Raw genomic sequence first — 13,000 nt, 5'->3', positions numbered from 1 at the left:
GTCTTACGTCCGAGGAGGGTATTTCTGAGGAAGCCTGGACCAAACCTTCCGAGGAAGCTGAAACTCGTCCAGCTGCCGGTTGTGTCATCGCCGCTGCCGCCCTTTCCCCCCGGGGCATAAACAACAAGGCGGAAATTTTAACCCCGATCAATGCTCATTGCTTCCGCCGAGCGCGGGAGCGTCCGTGTGTCCCGGCGGTGCCCGACGGAGGCGCCGGCGCCGTGCGGGAGCTGCCTGGCGCATCCCGGCCTTCCCGGGGGTGCAGTGCTCCGTGCACTTATGTCTTTTTTCTGGCATTTTACTGCAATTTGCATATTCCCGCTTTCCACGTTTCTCTTACGGAACCGGGAGCGTCGCGGTCGCCCTGCTCGCAGCTCGCCCTGCGTTTCACAACGCGCTTTGGGCTGCCCAAATACCTCCCACCAAGGGAGTTTCTGCCGCTCCCAGGTGAAATACTGAAACTTCCCTGGTAAAATATATATATATAATATATATCCTCCCACCCCATCAGATAGACAGCTCTGCTTTCATGTGCAGCCACACGCTGATTTATGGCAACGCGCTATTTATTTATCAACATTTACTTTGTGGATTTTTAAATTATTCTAATAGCATAAGGCCAACAAGTTGGTCATGATGCTCCTCCTTTAAAGTCTTCCTTTGAACCTATATATAAATCAAGTCTCCTTTGATGTGAAATTGGAGATTTCATAACCTTGTGTTTACTTTTTGGTTTAAAAAAGAAGCTGAAGGAAAAACAAGCAGAAACAGAAAACAAATAGTAGTTTGTATCTCATTAAAAATAGTTTCTCGCACATTAAAAAACTATATTGTTTTAGGAAACAAGAACTAGGAGGAACTGCAGAAACATTTGATTTTTGCAACGACTGATAGCTGACTGCAGCCGTTCCACTTTTCTGCAGGCACGGAGGTGTATCTGGAAATCAATCTGAAGTTGATTTAACTTGCAATATATTTTTTTCTTTAAGCATCATGTTTAAGGGCACCCTCTCTTGCACACGCTGCTGCACGCGTGAGTAATTTCCCTCCGGTGCCTCCGCGGTTTCCGGAGGGGCTCCGCTGCCCGCGGCCGGCGCAGGTATGAGCAGCATTCCTGCCGCCTCCCCCGCCGCCCGTGACGCTAGGAAGGGCGCCGTGGAAATGAGCGAGACCAGAAATGACCCTCCGGATCCAGAGGGATTTCCCGGAGCGGTTCACTCAGCAGGGCTGGGCCCAGCTGCTTTCGCACACGGGTCGGAGCTCGGATCCTGTGCGTGGCGGCTTCCTGCAGCCGTGGAGCAGCAGGGGTGTCGGAGCGGCGGGCGATGCCGGCTGCGTGGCCGGCAGCAGGGGCTGCAGATGCTGTGCCGGGCACGGCGGGGATTCCCTCCATCACAGCGCAGCGGGGCCGGCTGCACCTCGGCATCCCGGCAGGCTCGCGGCACCCCGTGCATCCCGCGCTCGCCCTCGGCTCCCGTGAGCAATGACAGCCACTGAGCAGCTTCTTTGACCAGGGGCTCGAGGCCGGGGGAGGCTCGGCTGGTTAAACAGATTGCCCAGGGCCTCTGCAGCAGCTTCTCCGCCTGGGCACCACCCCACTCCGGAGGAACCCTGCGCTCCGGTGACAGGGACACGACGCCCGGGTGCTGCTGCACGCGGCGCCCCGTGGCCACCCTGCCTGCTGCTGGCACTGCCCTGGTCTGCACCGCCTTTAGGAGAGGTTGCCGATTAAAAGCCTGGAAAAGAGAGTACCATTAAAGCTCCTAGAGGAGATGGTGGGACTGATTGCAGCTTAAAGATCAGACATGCGAGTGCAAAGGTCCTTTATGTGCGGGCCCTGTGCGGGCTGTTTAATATTAGTCGCTGCACCCCTGCACAGGGCTCTGGGGACGTGGGGTGCGGAGGAGGCTGCACCGCAGCTCGCTGCCCTTCCTGGTGCCTGGGGACAGAGCTGGAGGGCGCTGCGGCCCCGGCCACACTCAGTGCCAAAGGGAGCTGCCACACTTCCATTAAAAACCAGGAATCTGGAATGTAACCGTATGAGCAACGTTACCAGAAGTGCTCAAGATGTAAGGTGGCGATTGCTGGCGTGCAGGGGCAGTATTTACATTGCTCAGAGCGGAGGCTCTCGTTGGCTTAGCCCTTTTCCCTTGCAATGCACTTGCAAGCTGTCCCCGCGCTGTCACGCTGAACGCGCCCGGGAAAACCCAGTTTAACCCCCCCCGCGGGAGCCCCGCAGCGCGGAGCATCCCCGGGAAGGGGCCGGGATGTGCCGGAGCCGGAGCCCGCACCGCCTCCATCTTAACCCCCGGCAGGGCTGGCGGTGAGCGCGGAGCCGGCGCGCGCGGCGCCTCTCCCCCCGCGCGGCGCCGCAGGCTGCTCTCCAAGATGCCCGAAGCCAACGCACTGCTCTGCGTGTCCTGGGGGTACATCAAGGTGGGTGGCTGCACGCGCGGCTCCCCTGCATGCGGGTGGCTCTGCCTTGCGGCAGCGCGTCCGCGCAGGAGACCAGGATGCTGCAGTGGAGACGTGCGCGGAGGAAATGAGGAGCTTCGGTCCTGTAGGAATCCGGGTGGAAAAACGCTTAAATCCTGCGCTGTGCTGCAATGACCCGAGCGCGTCCTCAGGCTTACGGCATGTTTCTCCTCTGTTATGTCCTGCATTATTTGTTACTTGCGTGCTTCAGAATAGAGCAAACTTGCGTTTTGAAATTGAGAACAAAAGAAGGTTGTAGGATGCAGAATTAAGCCAATCCCAGACTTTGATGGTTGAGCTAAATTACCTGAAACATGATCTTCTCATTTGCTGCAGTGAAAGCTAATATGCATCTTTGAGGGAAATTCATTTTGTAGCATAATGTACTGAGCAGAAATACCTACTCGTGAGGGTGCTGGGTAGTGTCTGGATTAACCGCGTGTTGCTGACTCTGTTCCAAGACCCTCCTGGGTGCTGCAGCCCCCGCCAACCCGCGCTCTCTCTGCTTCCCCCGCAGTTCAAGCGGATGCTGAACCGGGAGCTGACCCACCTCTCCGAGATGAGCCGCTCCGGGAACCAGGTGTCCGAGTACATCTCCAACACCTTCCTGGGTAAGCGCCGCCTCCCCCGCTGCCCTCGCGCCTTCGCCCCGCGCTCCCAGCGGCGCCAAGGAGGAGCGGGACGAGACGCTGGGACGAGGCCTCCCTCGGCCTGTCCGAGCGCACGGGGATGGCCCGTTTCCACGTGCGTGTCGTGGGCACGCTGCAGGGCAGCGCTGGCAGGCGGAGCGCTCCCCGTGTCGTCAGCTATCGCTCACCCGCATGAGCTGAGTTAAGAATCAGTGTTTTGAGGATGGGTTCTCTGCGCTCACAAAGTACATCTGCTACAGAAATATAAATTGCTGCGTTTTTAGGATTGGTGGCTGTTTTCTTGAGGAAAGCAGCGTTACGCAGAGCCTTCCCGCGTGTCCCGGTGGCAGCAGCGGGGAGTGCTGCACACACGGGATGCCAGCGCTCTGCCAAGGCCCCAATCCTGCTTTCCTGGGGCATTTCAGTGAGATCGCAGGATCATTAGGCACATCCCAGTGTTAGCAACCTGCATAAACATTAGTGACAGCTTTGTAGGGATCCACTGGGCCTCTTCTCCATCCAGCTTACTCACAGCCTCACGAATATGAGTTAATAGAGACTGGAGCACGCCTGGAGAAAAATGAAGATACCCATATGTGCCCGCTTGTCGCTATGTGGCGAAAGCAGAGAGAGCCATCAGTTGCCTGCATTAAACATTACAAAAAGCCAGTTAAAAGTTGAGGTTATTTAATTGGCATATTTAGCTATATTAGCATTTTTATGCAGCCTTCTGTATTAGCAAGCAGCAGTGCTACGTTGTGCTGCACATTGAACAAAAACGCCGAGGCTGCTGCTGCCTCGTCGCCGCTTCCTCCAAGGGCTTCGGCCGCTTGGGGCTCTTCCCGTCCTCCCCGGAGACGAGGGAGGAGAGCGGCGGCGCAGGGACCGCGGCGGCAGCGGGCGCAGGCCGCGAGCTCTGCCCACCGGGTACCTGCGTGACCCGCGCTGGTGTTCCTGCTATCCCAGACACTGTCTCAGACTTGGATGTGCCCTGGGAATCGCGTGTTTTTCTGTGCTTTTTTAGGAGCTGGATGTGCTATATAGGGCAAACCTTTGATAAATCAATGGCACCAATCTGTAGTTGGGTTGATGTTTTGAGAGCCTGAGCACAGAGCTGAGCTTGGCCCTGGTAGGTAGGGTGAATCTGCAAATATAGACTGAGTGCTTTTCTAGGGGCAGATGTGTTGCCCAAATGTACATTGGGTTTGCAGAAAAATGGTTAATAAATGCAATGGAGGTGTCTGATCTTGGGCAGACCTGGTGCTGTGGAGGCTCCTCGCTGGGCATCACTGTGCCGCGCAGGAGGAGCCTGCACTGCCGCTCCGCATGGAATTTTGTTCAGAGCAGCCCCCAAATTGGAGAAGGTCCCTATGGAAGCAGAGCTGTTGGATCAGCAACAGCGATGGGGGCTTTTGGGAGGTGTCTGATGGGTGCTGATGCCTTTGCCCTCTCCCCTCAGACAAGCAGAACGATGTGGAGATCCCTTCGCCCACGCAGAAGGACAGGGAGAAGAAGAAAAAGCAGCAGCTCATGACGCAGATCAGCGGAGTGAAGAAATTAATGCACAGTTCGAGCTTAAATAACACCAGCATTTCCCGCTTCGGTGTGAAAACGGAGAAGGAAGACCACCTGGCCAAGGTAGGACGGGCCCATGGGGTCCCGGCGGCGGGAGCTGGCGAGGGGAGTCGGGGTTATCCTGGAGCAGGGAATGGGCTGCCTGGACCGACTGCCTCTTGTAAAGAACCCCTCAGGGGTGTGACTAATTACATATTGTAATTAATAGTACCAGGCCCTAATGGCATATTCTTAAATATATACAATTCAAGAAAATGTCACTAAAATGGCCAAAAACAAAGTGAAGGCTAAGGAGAGTCATTAGGAAACACACCTGCAGCTAAAGGGCCCTGCGTGCAGGATGTCATTCCGGGAGTCCCTGGTGTCACTTATCCCTTGTGCACTTGGGTAATTACCAACAATTAAGGGCTCCCGCCTGTTTTTTCCCAACTTTTTTGAAAGTGATGAATGCAGAAGCGTCTGGCAAAATATGGACACGTGTTAAAATAGTGCAACTCTTGTTGTTGTCTCAAAAGGAGCTGGAAGACCTGAACAAGTGGGGTCTCAACATATTTAACGTCGCGAGGTATTCCCACAACAGGCCCCTCACCTGCATCATGTATGCTATATTCCAGGTGAGTGTTTGTGATCCCACCTGCTTTTCTGCTACACTATACAGTTTCAGATTACTTTCTGTTTTGCTGCTTTCGGCAGTGTCACCTCCTTATTTGACCTATCTGTACTTTGAACATTTCTGTGCAGGAGAGGGACCTGCTGAAAACGTTCAAGATCTCCTCGGACACGTTCGTGACGTACATGATGACTTTGGAAGACCACTACCACTCGGACGTCGCGTACCACAACAGCCTGCACGCGGCCGACGTGGCCCAGTCCACCCACGTGCTGCTCTCCACCCCTGCCCTGGACGTGAGTTGCCCAGCTAGGAGCATCTTCCCGCGGGATGCTTTGCACGGCTGCTTGAAAATATTGTGGGCACAGAAGAAGAGCCTTAAATTGAGTCGGTCCCTGGTAGCACTCAGATATATGAGAAATGCCGCAGGCTGCCTGCTCTGTGCGCGCTCAGCTCGGTGCTGGAAGTCCCTGTGAAGGAATTTCAGCAGCAGCTTGTCCCTGATCCCTGCCCCATCTGCACATGCTGCTCACAGACTCTGCTTCTGAGTAACTGCTTGGGCCTCAGAAAACTAATTCAAAAGCACAAACCGTTTGTTTTTGCTAAACCAGCCTCCCAAGCTGTTGAGAGATAACATACAAGGGCTTTTCTGACAAATGCCTGTTTTTTTTTCTAGGCTGTCTTCACTGATTTGGAAATCCTTGCTGCGATTTTTGCAGCTGCAATTCATGATGTGGATCACCCTGGTGTCTCCAATCAATTTCTAATTAATACAAGTGAGTTCAGCTTCAGATACAACAATAACTTCATCTACAAACCTGGCACACATTTTCCATTACAGTGAGGTCACTAAAAATGACTTTCAGCCTGTATTTCTTTCTCAAAATATTATGCAGTAAACTAGCTACACATTTTGAAATGATTACACATTTTGAAATGAAGAAGCAATTAAAATGAAATTCCTAACAAAACACAGGAAGGCATAGCAGTACAGTTTGCAAAGTCACCTTGAAGCCTGTGGATATTATTCCTTGCCTATGCATAATAAGCCTTCCAGTCCTGGAAGTTTTATCATTAATAATAGACAGATAATGCAGGATGTATTTTCTGTTTCTATTGCTATTGACAACGATACCTCTAAATATTGTGTGTTGCTCTGCAACGGGCTGAGCACATATCTTGATTCCAAAATATGGGTATTGTTCTGTGTTGGAAAGCATCTTTGTAGGCTTCATGCTTTCTGTTGTCAGTGATTTTGAAGCTTGTAACTAAGTAAACTGAGTAGTATTTTGTTCAATAGAACTGAGCAAAGGACTGTTTATATTGTATACATATGTGCTCAGATTAGAAAACCACATGCTCTTGACACGGCCCAAAGAAAAAACCTTGCCCTGGTTCACTGTGCTGGGACAAACGCATCGGTAGCCATCTGAGGCTCCTGCTCAAAGCCACATTTCCCATAGTCAAGTCTCATATTTATGTGTCTTTGCTAGATTCGGAGCTCGCCCTGATGTACAACGATGAGTCTGTCTTGGAGAACCACCATCTGGCCGTGGGCTTCAAACTGCTCCAGGAGGAGCACTGCGACATCTTCCAGAACCTCACCAAGAAGCAGCGGCAGACCCTGCGCAAGATGGTCATCGACATGGTGCGCGTTACGCCCCGTGCTCTCACCCGCATGATCCACTCCTCTTAACCAAAAACCTGGCTCCCTTCTGTGTCCACCTCTACTTAAGGTCATGTTTTCCCTTCTGCAAAGGTACTGGCAACAGATATGTCCAAGCACATGAGCCTGCTGGCTGACCTGAAGACCATGGTGGAAACGAAGAAGGTGACGAGCTCGGGGGTGCTGCTGCTGGATAACTACACCGACAGGATACAGGTGCTCCATATAATCCAGTCCTTCACTCACAGAAACGGCAGCGTGGTACAGGAGAGAGCTGCTCGCTTAGTAGCGTGAGCCTTATCCTGATCCTTTCCCCATCTGATGGGCAGCTCCTAACAACAAGCTCATAGCAAAACCTCTTGGCGTCTTTATTTAAAACTGATGATGATGATAAAACAGGTCACTCCATGGCTGTCTGCATCCTTCCAGCCACAGTTAATCAGGCAGGTGTTATTTGTGTGGAAGGGATATTACTCATTTAATAAAGTAGGAGCGTTTAACCATATGAGAACAGGAAAATAAATTTTGAATGGTGGGAAGCACCTGCATTCAAGCACAAAACCATGTGATGTAATTAGTCCAACGCCACGCGTGTTAGGTATTGAGTAGTCTGAACAAAATACGGCACAGAATTTACTATTAAAGCAGACTTTAGGGGCTGGTCTCATATCTGGAAAGGGATATTATTTTATAATATTAATATTTTTATAGAATTAAGCGAGTGCATGCAGCCTGAAATCGCCCTCTTTCTCCATTTAATTTTATGACTTTTCTGATCAACGCAATTGCAGGTTCTCCGAAATATGGTACATTGTGCAGACCTGAGTAATCCCACCAAGTCTCTGGAACTGTACCGGCAGTGGACGGACAGGATCATGGAGGAGTTCTTCCAGCAGGGAGACAAGGAGCGAGAAAGGGGAATGGAAATCAGCCCCATGTGTGACAAGCACACGGCATCCGTGGAAAAATCACAGGTAATTGGCCTTCAGCTGCATTTTTCTGTGCCCTAAGTTCGTGTTTTTAAAACAGAGACAAAATTCATCTGCTTTCCCTGATGCAATTAGGCAAGGAGCCAGCTCAGAGGGCTGGCTCTGATTGACCCTGACATCCAGCTGTGCCCGAAGCTCATCAGCTCTCACTGGGCTATTCAGACTCCTCTGTTTACCCCTTGGTTTCCCCTCCTTTCCAAGTGTGAGTTTGTCCTGCCTTGTTCGTGTCCCCGTTTCCAGGGCGAGTTGCTTTCCTCTCCTTCCTGGGCTCGAGAGGTGACATTCTGCATCCCCCGTGGCACTGAATTAGCAGCTCCCAAAGCTTGCTGGAACATCCAGCCATGGAGCAGAGCGGAGCTCCCTTTCCGTTTCCCTTCCCTTAGGCATTCCCTCCCTTCGCCATTCCTTGGTTTGGGAGCATTGGCTGGCCCGCCCCAGTTCTGTCTCATTCACAGCTGGGACGTTCAAGGCCAGGTTTGCTCTGGCCTGTGTGACCCAAGCCCTGGCATTTCCCCCGGGAAGGCCGTGGTGGAGCCAGGGACCCGCGTTTGCCCAGGCACATCCCAGCCTTTGGGTGATGGTGCCTTGGTCGTCGTTTTTTAATGACCTCAACAAGTCATCAGAGAGGTTTTTCATCTTGAATAAGTAACCAAATTGATGATAATTATTTCCAAATGTCCTCTTGGGCTAAGAAAAAAAAGAATGTTTTATTTGGTAAGTGAACAAGAAGCGAATCCTTTGGCCAGGCTTAGGTGAATTCCCTAGTTCACCATCCTTCCTCCCAGAAAGCATTTTTTTGGAATAGCATTTTTTTTTGCCATGCCAAAAGAGTGGAAGTTTCCTGAGAGGGTCACGCTGACGCCGCGTGCCACTGTGCTCCGCAGGTGGGCTTCATCGACTACATCGTGCACCCGCTGTGGGAGACGTGGGCCGACCTGGTGCAGCCCGACGCGCAGGACATCCTGGACACGCTGGAGGACAACCGGAACTGGTACCAGAGCATGATCCCGCAGAGCCCCTCGCCGCCGCTTGAGGAGCGCGGCCGCGACTGCCAGGGCCTCATGGAGAAGTTCCAGTTCGAGCTCACGCTGGAGGAGGAGGATTCGGATGGGCCGGAGAAGGAGGCCGAGAGCGGCGGCTTCTTCAGCAGCGCCGCCGGCCTCCGCGTGGCCGGCGCGGGGCAGGAGGAGCCTCCGAGGGAGGCCGGCATCGAGATCGTGACGGAGGACACGTCCCCCGTGGACACATAAGGGGCCGCCCCCGCGCCCGTGGCTTTGCAACGCTCGGCGACGCGCCGGCCGCCTGCGAGAGCCTCCCCGCGTCTCGAGGCTGCAGTCGGGGCCGGGCCGGCGCCGCCAGCCCTCGCTCAGGAACGGGGCGGCCTCGGCTCCGAGCGGCGCCCGCAGAGAGGCTCCGCGCGCGGAGCCGCCCCTCGCACTGGGAGAAACTACTGAGGCCCCTCGTGGGCGTAGGAAAGGTGCCCCCGCAGCCCTGTGTGCCTTCTTTGTCCCCCCGCAAGAGCCGTCACCCACATGGAGGTCAGCACGGACAGCGGCCCGGAGCGCGTTCCCGCCTTGGCGGATGCTTTCCCGATTCTTCCTGTCGAAAGAAGCAGTCTTCCTTTTCCTCGCGGGCAGCACCGGCCCGTTGCTGCGGTTAACGGCCTCCGCAGAGCAAGGAGGAGGCCGGGGTGCGCGGGCCCGCGGGCTCCGCGCCTCCCTGCAAGCTGCACGCTCCGATATCTGTGTTTCTCCCGCCTGCCGTTCACCTCCCCTAGGTCTAGGTCCACCGTCCTTCTCCTGCACTGCCTTGAGCTCTGACACCTCCAGTACTGTTTATAACAGTGTATTTATTACGTAATGTACATACTGTAATGTTTTGTAAGTTATTAATTTATATGAATTAACCTCGCCCGTCAGCGGTGATGTTAATTGGGTAGAAGACTCGGAATAAGAGTTGCCTTTTTTTCTCGTACCCTTTTGTATTGCCTAAAATAAACGAACCTGAACGTAGCGGAGGAGACATACGGACCCCGGGCCGGGCGCTCGGAAGCCTCCGTGGAAAAACGGAGGAGAGACCGGCCGGCTCCCAGCGTCGCGTCCCGATGGCCGAGCAACCCAATGTGAATCCTGCGGCAAAAATGTGAACCCATGTATTACCCGTGCTGTGAAACTGCTCCCGACGAGGCTTGTTGGCCGCCGGTGTCACCCGCAGTCTGTACAATGCGTTCCCAGCTTTTGGTCCAACTCGTGACTACCTAGCTGATGGCAGTAGCACAGTCGTGCATGATCGGTGGGTTTGTATGTCTGTCGAACACTGCGTTGTTCCAGGTGGTTATTTTATTGTTTCCAGAAGTTTCACACGACGTATGTTATAGTATTATATATTGTGCTCAGATGCATTCTTAAGAGATTTTTATATGAAGTGAATAAACAAAAGCATGACCCTGCGTGAGGCTCCGGGCTCTGCGTGTGGGGCAGCCTTGGGAGCAGCGGGAGAGCAGAGGGGACGGGGAAGGGAGCAGGGGCAGGGGGGTGGCTGAGCCTCTCCTCCTGTAATTTGCCACGATGGTGCCCAGGGCGCTGGCCCGGAGTGAGGCCCGGAGCGAGCCCGGCCTCCTGGAGACCCGCCGGCTGCCAGCGAAGCCACTTGAAAGCGCAGTGCCCAGTGCCCGTCTGCGCCCACGCGCACCGCGGCGCTGCCAGCGCAGGGCACACAGTGCTCATTGAGTGTGTGCATCGCGTTTGTGCATCGGGGGTGTGCATTGCGGGTGTGCATTGCGGGTGTGCATCGAGTGTGTGCATCAGGTTTGTGCATTGGGTTCGTGCATCGTGTTTGTGCATCGGGTGCATGCATTGGGGTGTGCATCGAGTGTGTGCATCGGGTACGTGCAATGGTTGCGTGCATCAGGTGCATACATCGGGTGCGTGCATCGCTGGTGAGCATTGCTCCCTCTCCCCCCATCCCTTCATGCATTTTAGTTTTTTTTCTTCTCAACGACCCATTTCTGGCAGGCGGCAGCTCCCTCGGGGCTGCTGCAGCAGCAGCAGCGTCACAGCCCTGTCCCACTTCTCCCCGCAGCCGCCGCGGCTGCGTTGCAAACCCCGGTGCCGGGGTGGCACGGTGACAGCGTGCGCCGTGCTGCCGAGCACCGTGCAGCACCCCAGCGTGTGCGGTGCCAGTGTGTGGGCACGCAGGCTGCCCCGGGCACTGCTTCCCCTCCGCACGCTGGGGAAAGTCGTGCTCTGCCACGGGCATTTATCTTTCCAAAGCAGCCGTGTCCGGGAGCTGCTCCGGCTTCGGGAGCTGCTCATCCCACAGCTCCCCAAGAGAAACAGGATCTGGTACCGCACGCGGCGCTGCCCCGGCCTGCGCTGACCGCACTGCAGGGTCTGAGGGGGGCCGAGGCCGTGCGCGGCGCTGCCCGCGCGGGGTGACAGAAGCTGGAACGAGGCCCGGGACCGGCCCCGGCTCCCACGGGAGCTCGGGTGGCACCGCGGGCACCGCGCAGTGGCCGCGGGTGCCTCCGGCCGCTCCGGTTTGCCCAGCACTCGCCCTGTGCCGGCGGAGCAGCGCGGAGCACAGCTGTACAGCACCCTCTGCCGAGGCCAGGACCCACTGCACGGGCGGCACAGCGGGAGCCCCCATGCACATCTGGATGCACCGGGCACAGCCGGATGCACCGGGCACGGCCGGAGCCGCTGCAGCTCAGACCCCTCAGTGAAATCCTCGCGCTGTTGTGGTGAGCAGCGAGTCCGGCCGGGTGCACAAAGGCTGGGCCCTTGTCTTACCCAGGGGCTATTTCACCCACACCTGCAGCTCCGCTTTGCCCATGTGCCGGGTGCCACCTGCACCTGATTCTCCTCCAGCTGCCCATTCACCTGACATGGGGGGGGGGCTATATTTTCTTGAGCTATTGCACCCTTCTCCCCGCAGGGCGTTGGGCACCCTCAACCGCTCCCCTAAGCGCAGCGGCCCTGGGCCTTGTTCTTGGAAGTGGCTGATGATTCCCACCCGCTCCTGCTCTGCCGGGGCCGCCCGGGCGCTGCTGGGGACGGAGATTTGCTGCACGCAGCCACATTGGGGCAGCTCGGAGCTGTCTGACGTTGCTAAGCTCGGCATGCCGGGTGGGTGGAGGGAAAATCGCACTGGGAATATCGCAGGCCTTGGCCCAGCACGAGAGCTACCCGGCTGCTCGCACGCACGCGCTGCCCCGTGCAGCGGGCGCGTACAAGCGCATGCGGGGTGCGATGCATGTGCGCACATCGTGTGCGTGGTGCATGCACCCTGCGCGGCAGCGCTCAGAGCCCCGGGCACCCAGGGCAGGGGCTGCCGCAGCTGGGGCTCGTCCGCCCGCCCTGCCCGGCCCCGGATAAAGGGGCTGCCGGGAGAGGGCAGAGCTGGGTTTGCTGCTGCCTTGGGCCTGTGCTGCCCTGTCATGTGGGGCTGGGGCCTGGAGGGGGGCTCTGCACCCCCTGCCCTCCTGTGCCTGGCTCCCTTCTCCTCCTCTTCCTCATCCCCGGGCTCTCCCCGGGGCTCGTGGTCTCCTTGCTGCAGCTCTGCTCTCTACGTGGTACCGGGAGCCAACGCGCTCAGCCTGCCCCGTTGAGCGCTCGCTGGTTTGCCCAGCTGGCCCGTGAGCAGCCCTTGGGGCACCGGGGCTCTCCACAGCCCTGCAGCGAGGTTCCCCACGCGCGGGGCTGCAGCCCTGGCCTTGCCGAGGGCCGCGGGATGCGCCGGCTGCGCTGCCGCCGCTGCGGGTTTCTCAGCGCCGCCGCTGCCCGGGCTGAGCCCGGTGGATTTGCGCTTTATTTAGCAAATCCCCACGGGCAGCCCCAAAGCGGCTTGTGGCGGCGCCGCGGGAGGCACCTTGGCGGCGCGGCCGGGCGCGCGGCCTCACGTGTACCGCGAGCATGACGCTCCGCGCGAGCAGCGCGCTCTGACTCACTGCTCGCCTTCCTCTCGCTGCTTCTTTTTTTTTTCCCCTCTCATTCCTTTAATTTATTTATTTTCCAGGCAGTTGCCTCTCTCTGCCACTGTTTGCATGCATCTGGTG

At 56.2% G+C, this 13,000-nt stretch overlaps 1 protein-coding gene across 2 annotated transcripts in view; it reads left to right on the top strand.

The window, feature by feature from the left end:
* The window catches only part of LOC104572611 (3',5'-cyclic-AMP phosphodiesterase 4B), a 111,125-nt gene extending 101,870 nt beyond the window's left edge, over positions 1–9,255 (top strand). For both annotated transcript variants that reach the window (XM_088522397.1, XM_088522398.1), the window contains 9 exons: positions 2,993–3,086; positions 4,564–4,742; positions 5,195–5,293; positions 5,421–5,585; positions 5,966–6,065; positions 6,783–6,937; positions 7,049–7,171; positions 7,747–7,929; positions 8,829–9,255. In XM_088522397.1, coding sequence (XP_088378523.1) covers positions 2,993–3,086; positions 4,564–4,742; positions 5,195–5,293; positions 5,421–5,585; positions 5,966–6,065; positions 6,783–6,937; positions 7,049–7,171; positions 7,747–7,929; positions 8,829–9,194 — 1,464 coding nt within the window. In that variant the 3' untranslated portion in view covers positions 9,195–9,255. The remainder of the gene's footprint in view (positions 1–2,992; positions 3,087–4,563; positions 4,743–5,194; positions 5,294–5,420; positions 5,586–5,965; positions 6,066–6,782; positions 6,938–7,048; positions 7,172–7,746; positions 7,930–8,828) is intronic.
* The last annotated feature ends 3,745 nt before the right edge of the window (positions 9,256–13,000 follow it).

This window comes from Tinamus guttatus, unplaced genomic scaffold (assembly GCF_059628265.1).
Source record: "Tinamus guttatus ecotype Peru unplaced genomic scaffold, ASM5962826v1 Tinamus_guttatus_pri_ptg000153l, whole genome shotgun sequence".
NCBI classification, from domain to species: Eukaryota; Metazoa; Chordata; class Aves; order Tinamiformes; family Tinamidae; genus Tinamus; species Tinamus guttatus.
The sequence above is the reverse complement of the archived record's forward strand: the minus strand, read 5'-3'. Positions and strand labels throughout refer to the sequence as shown.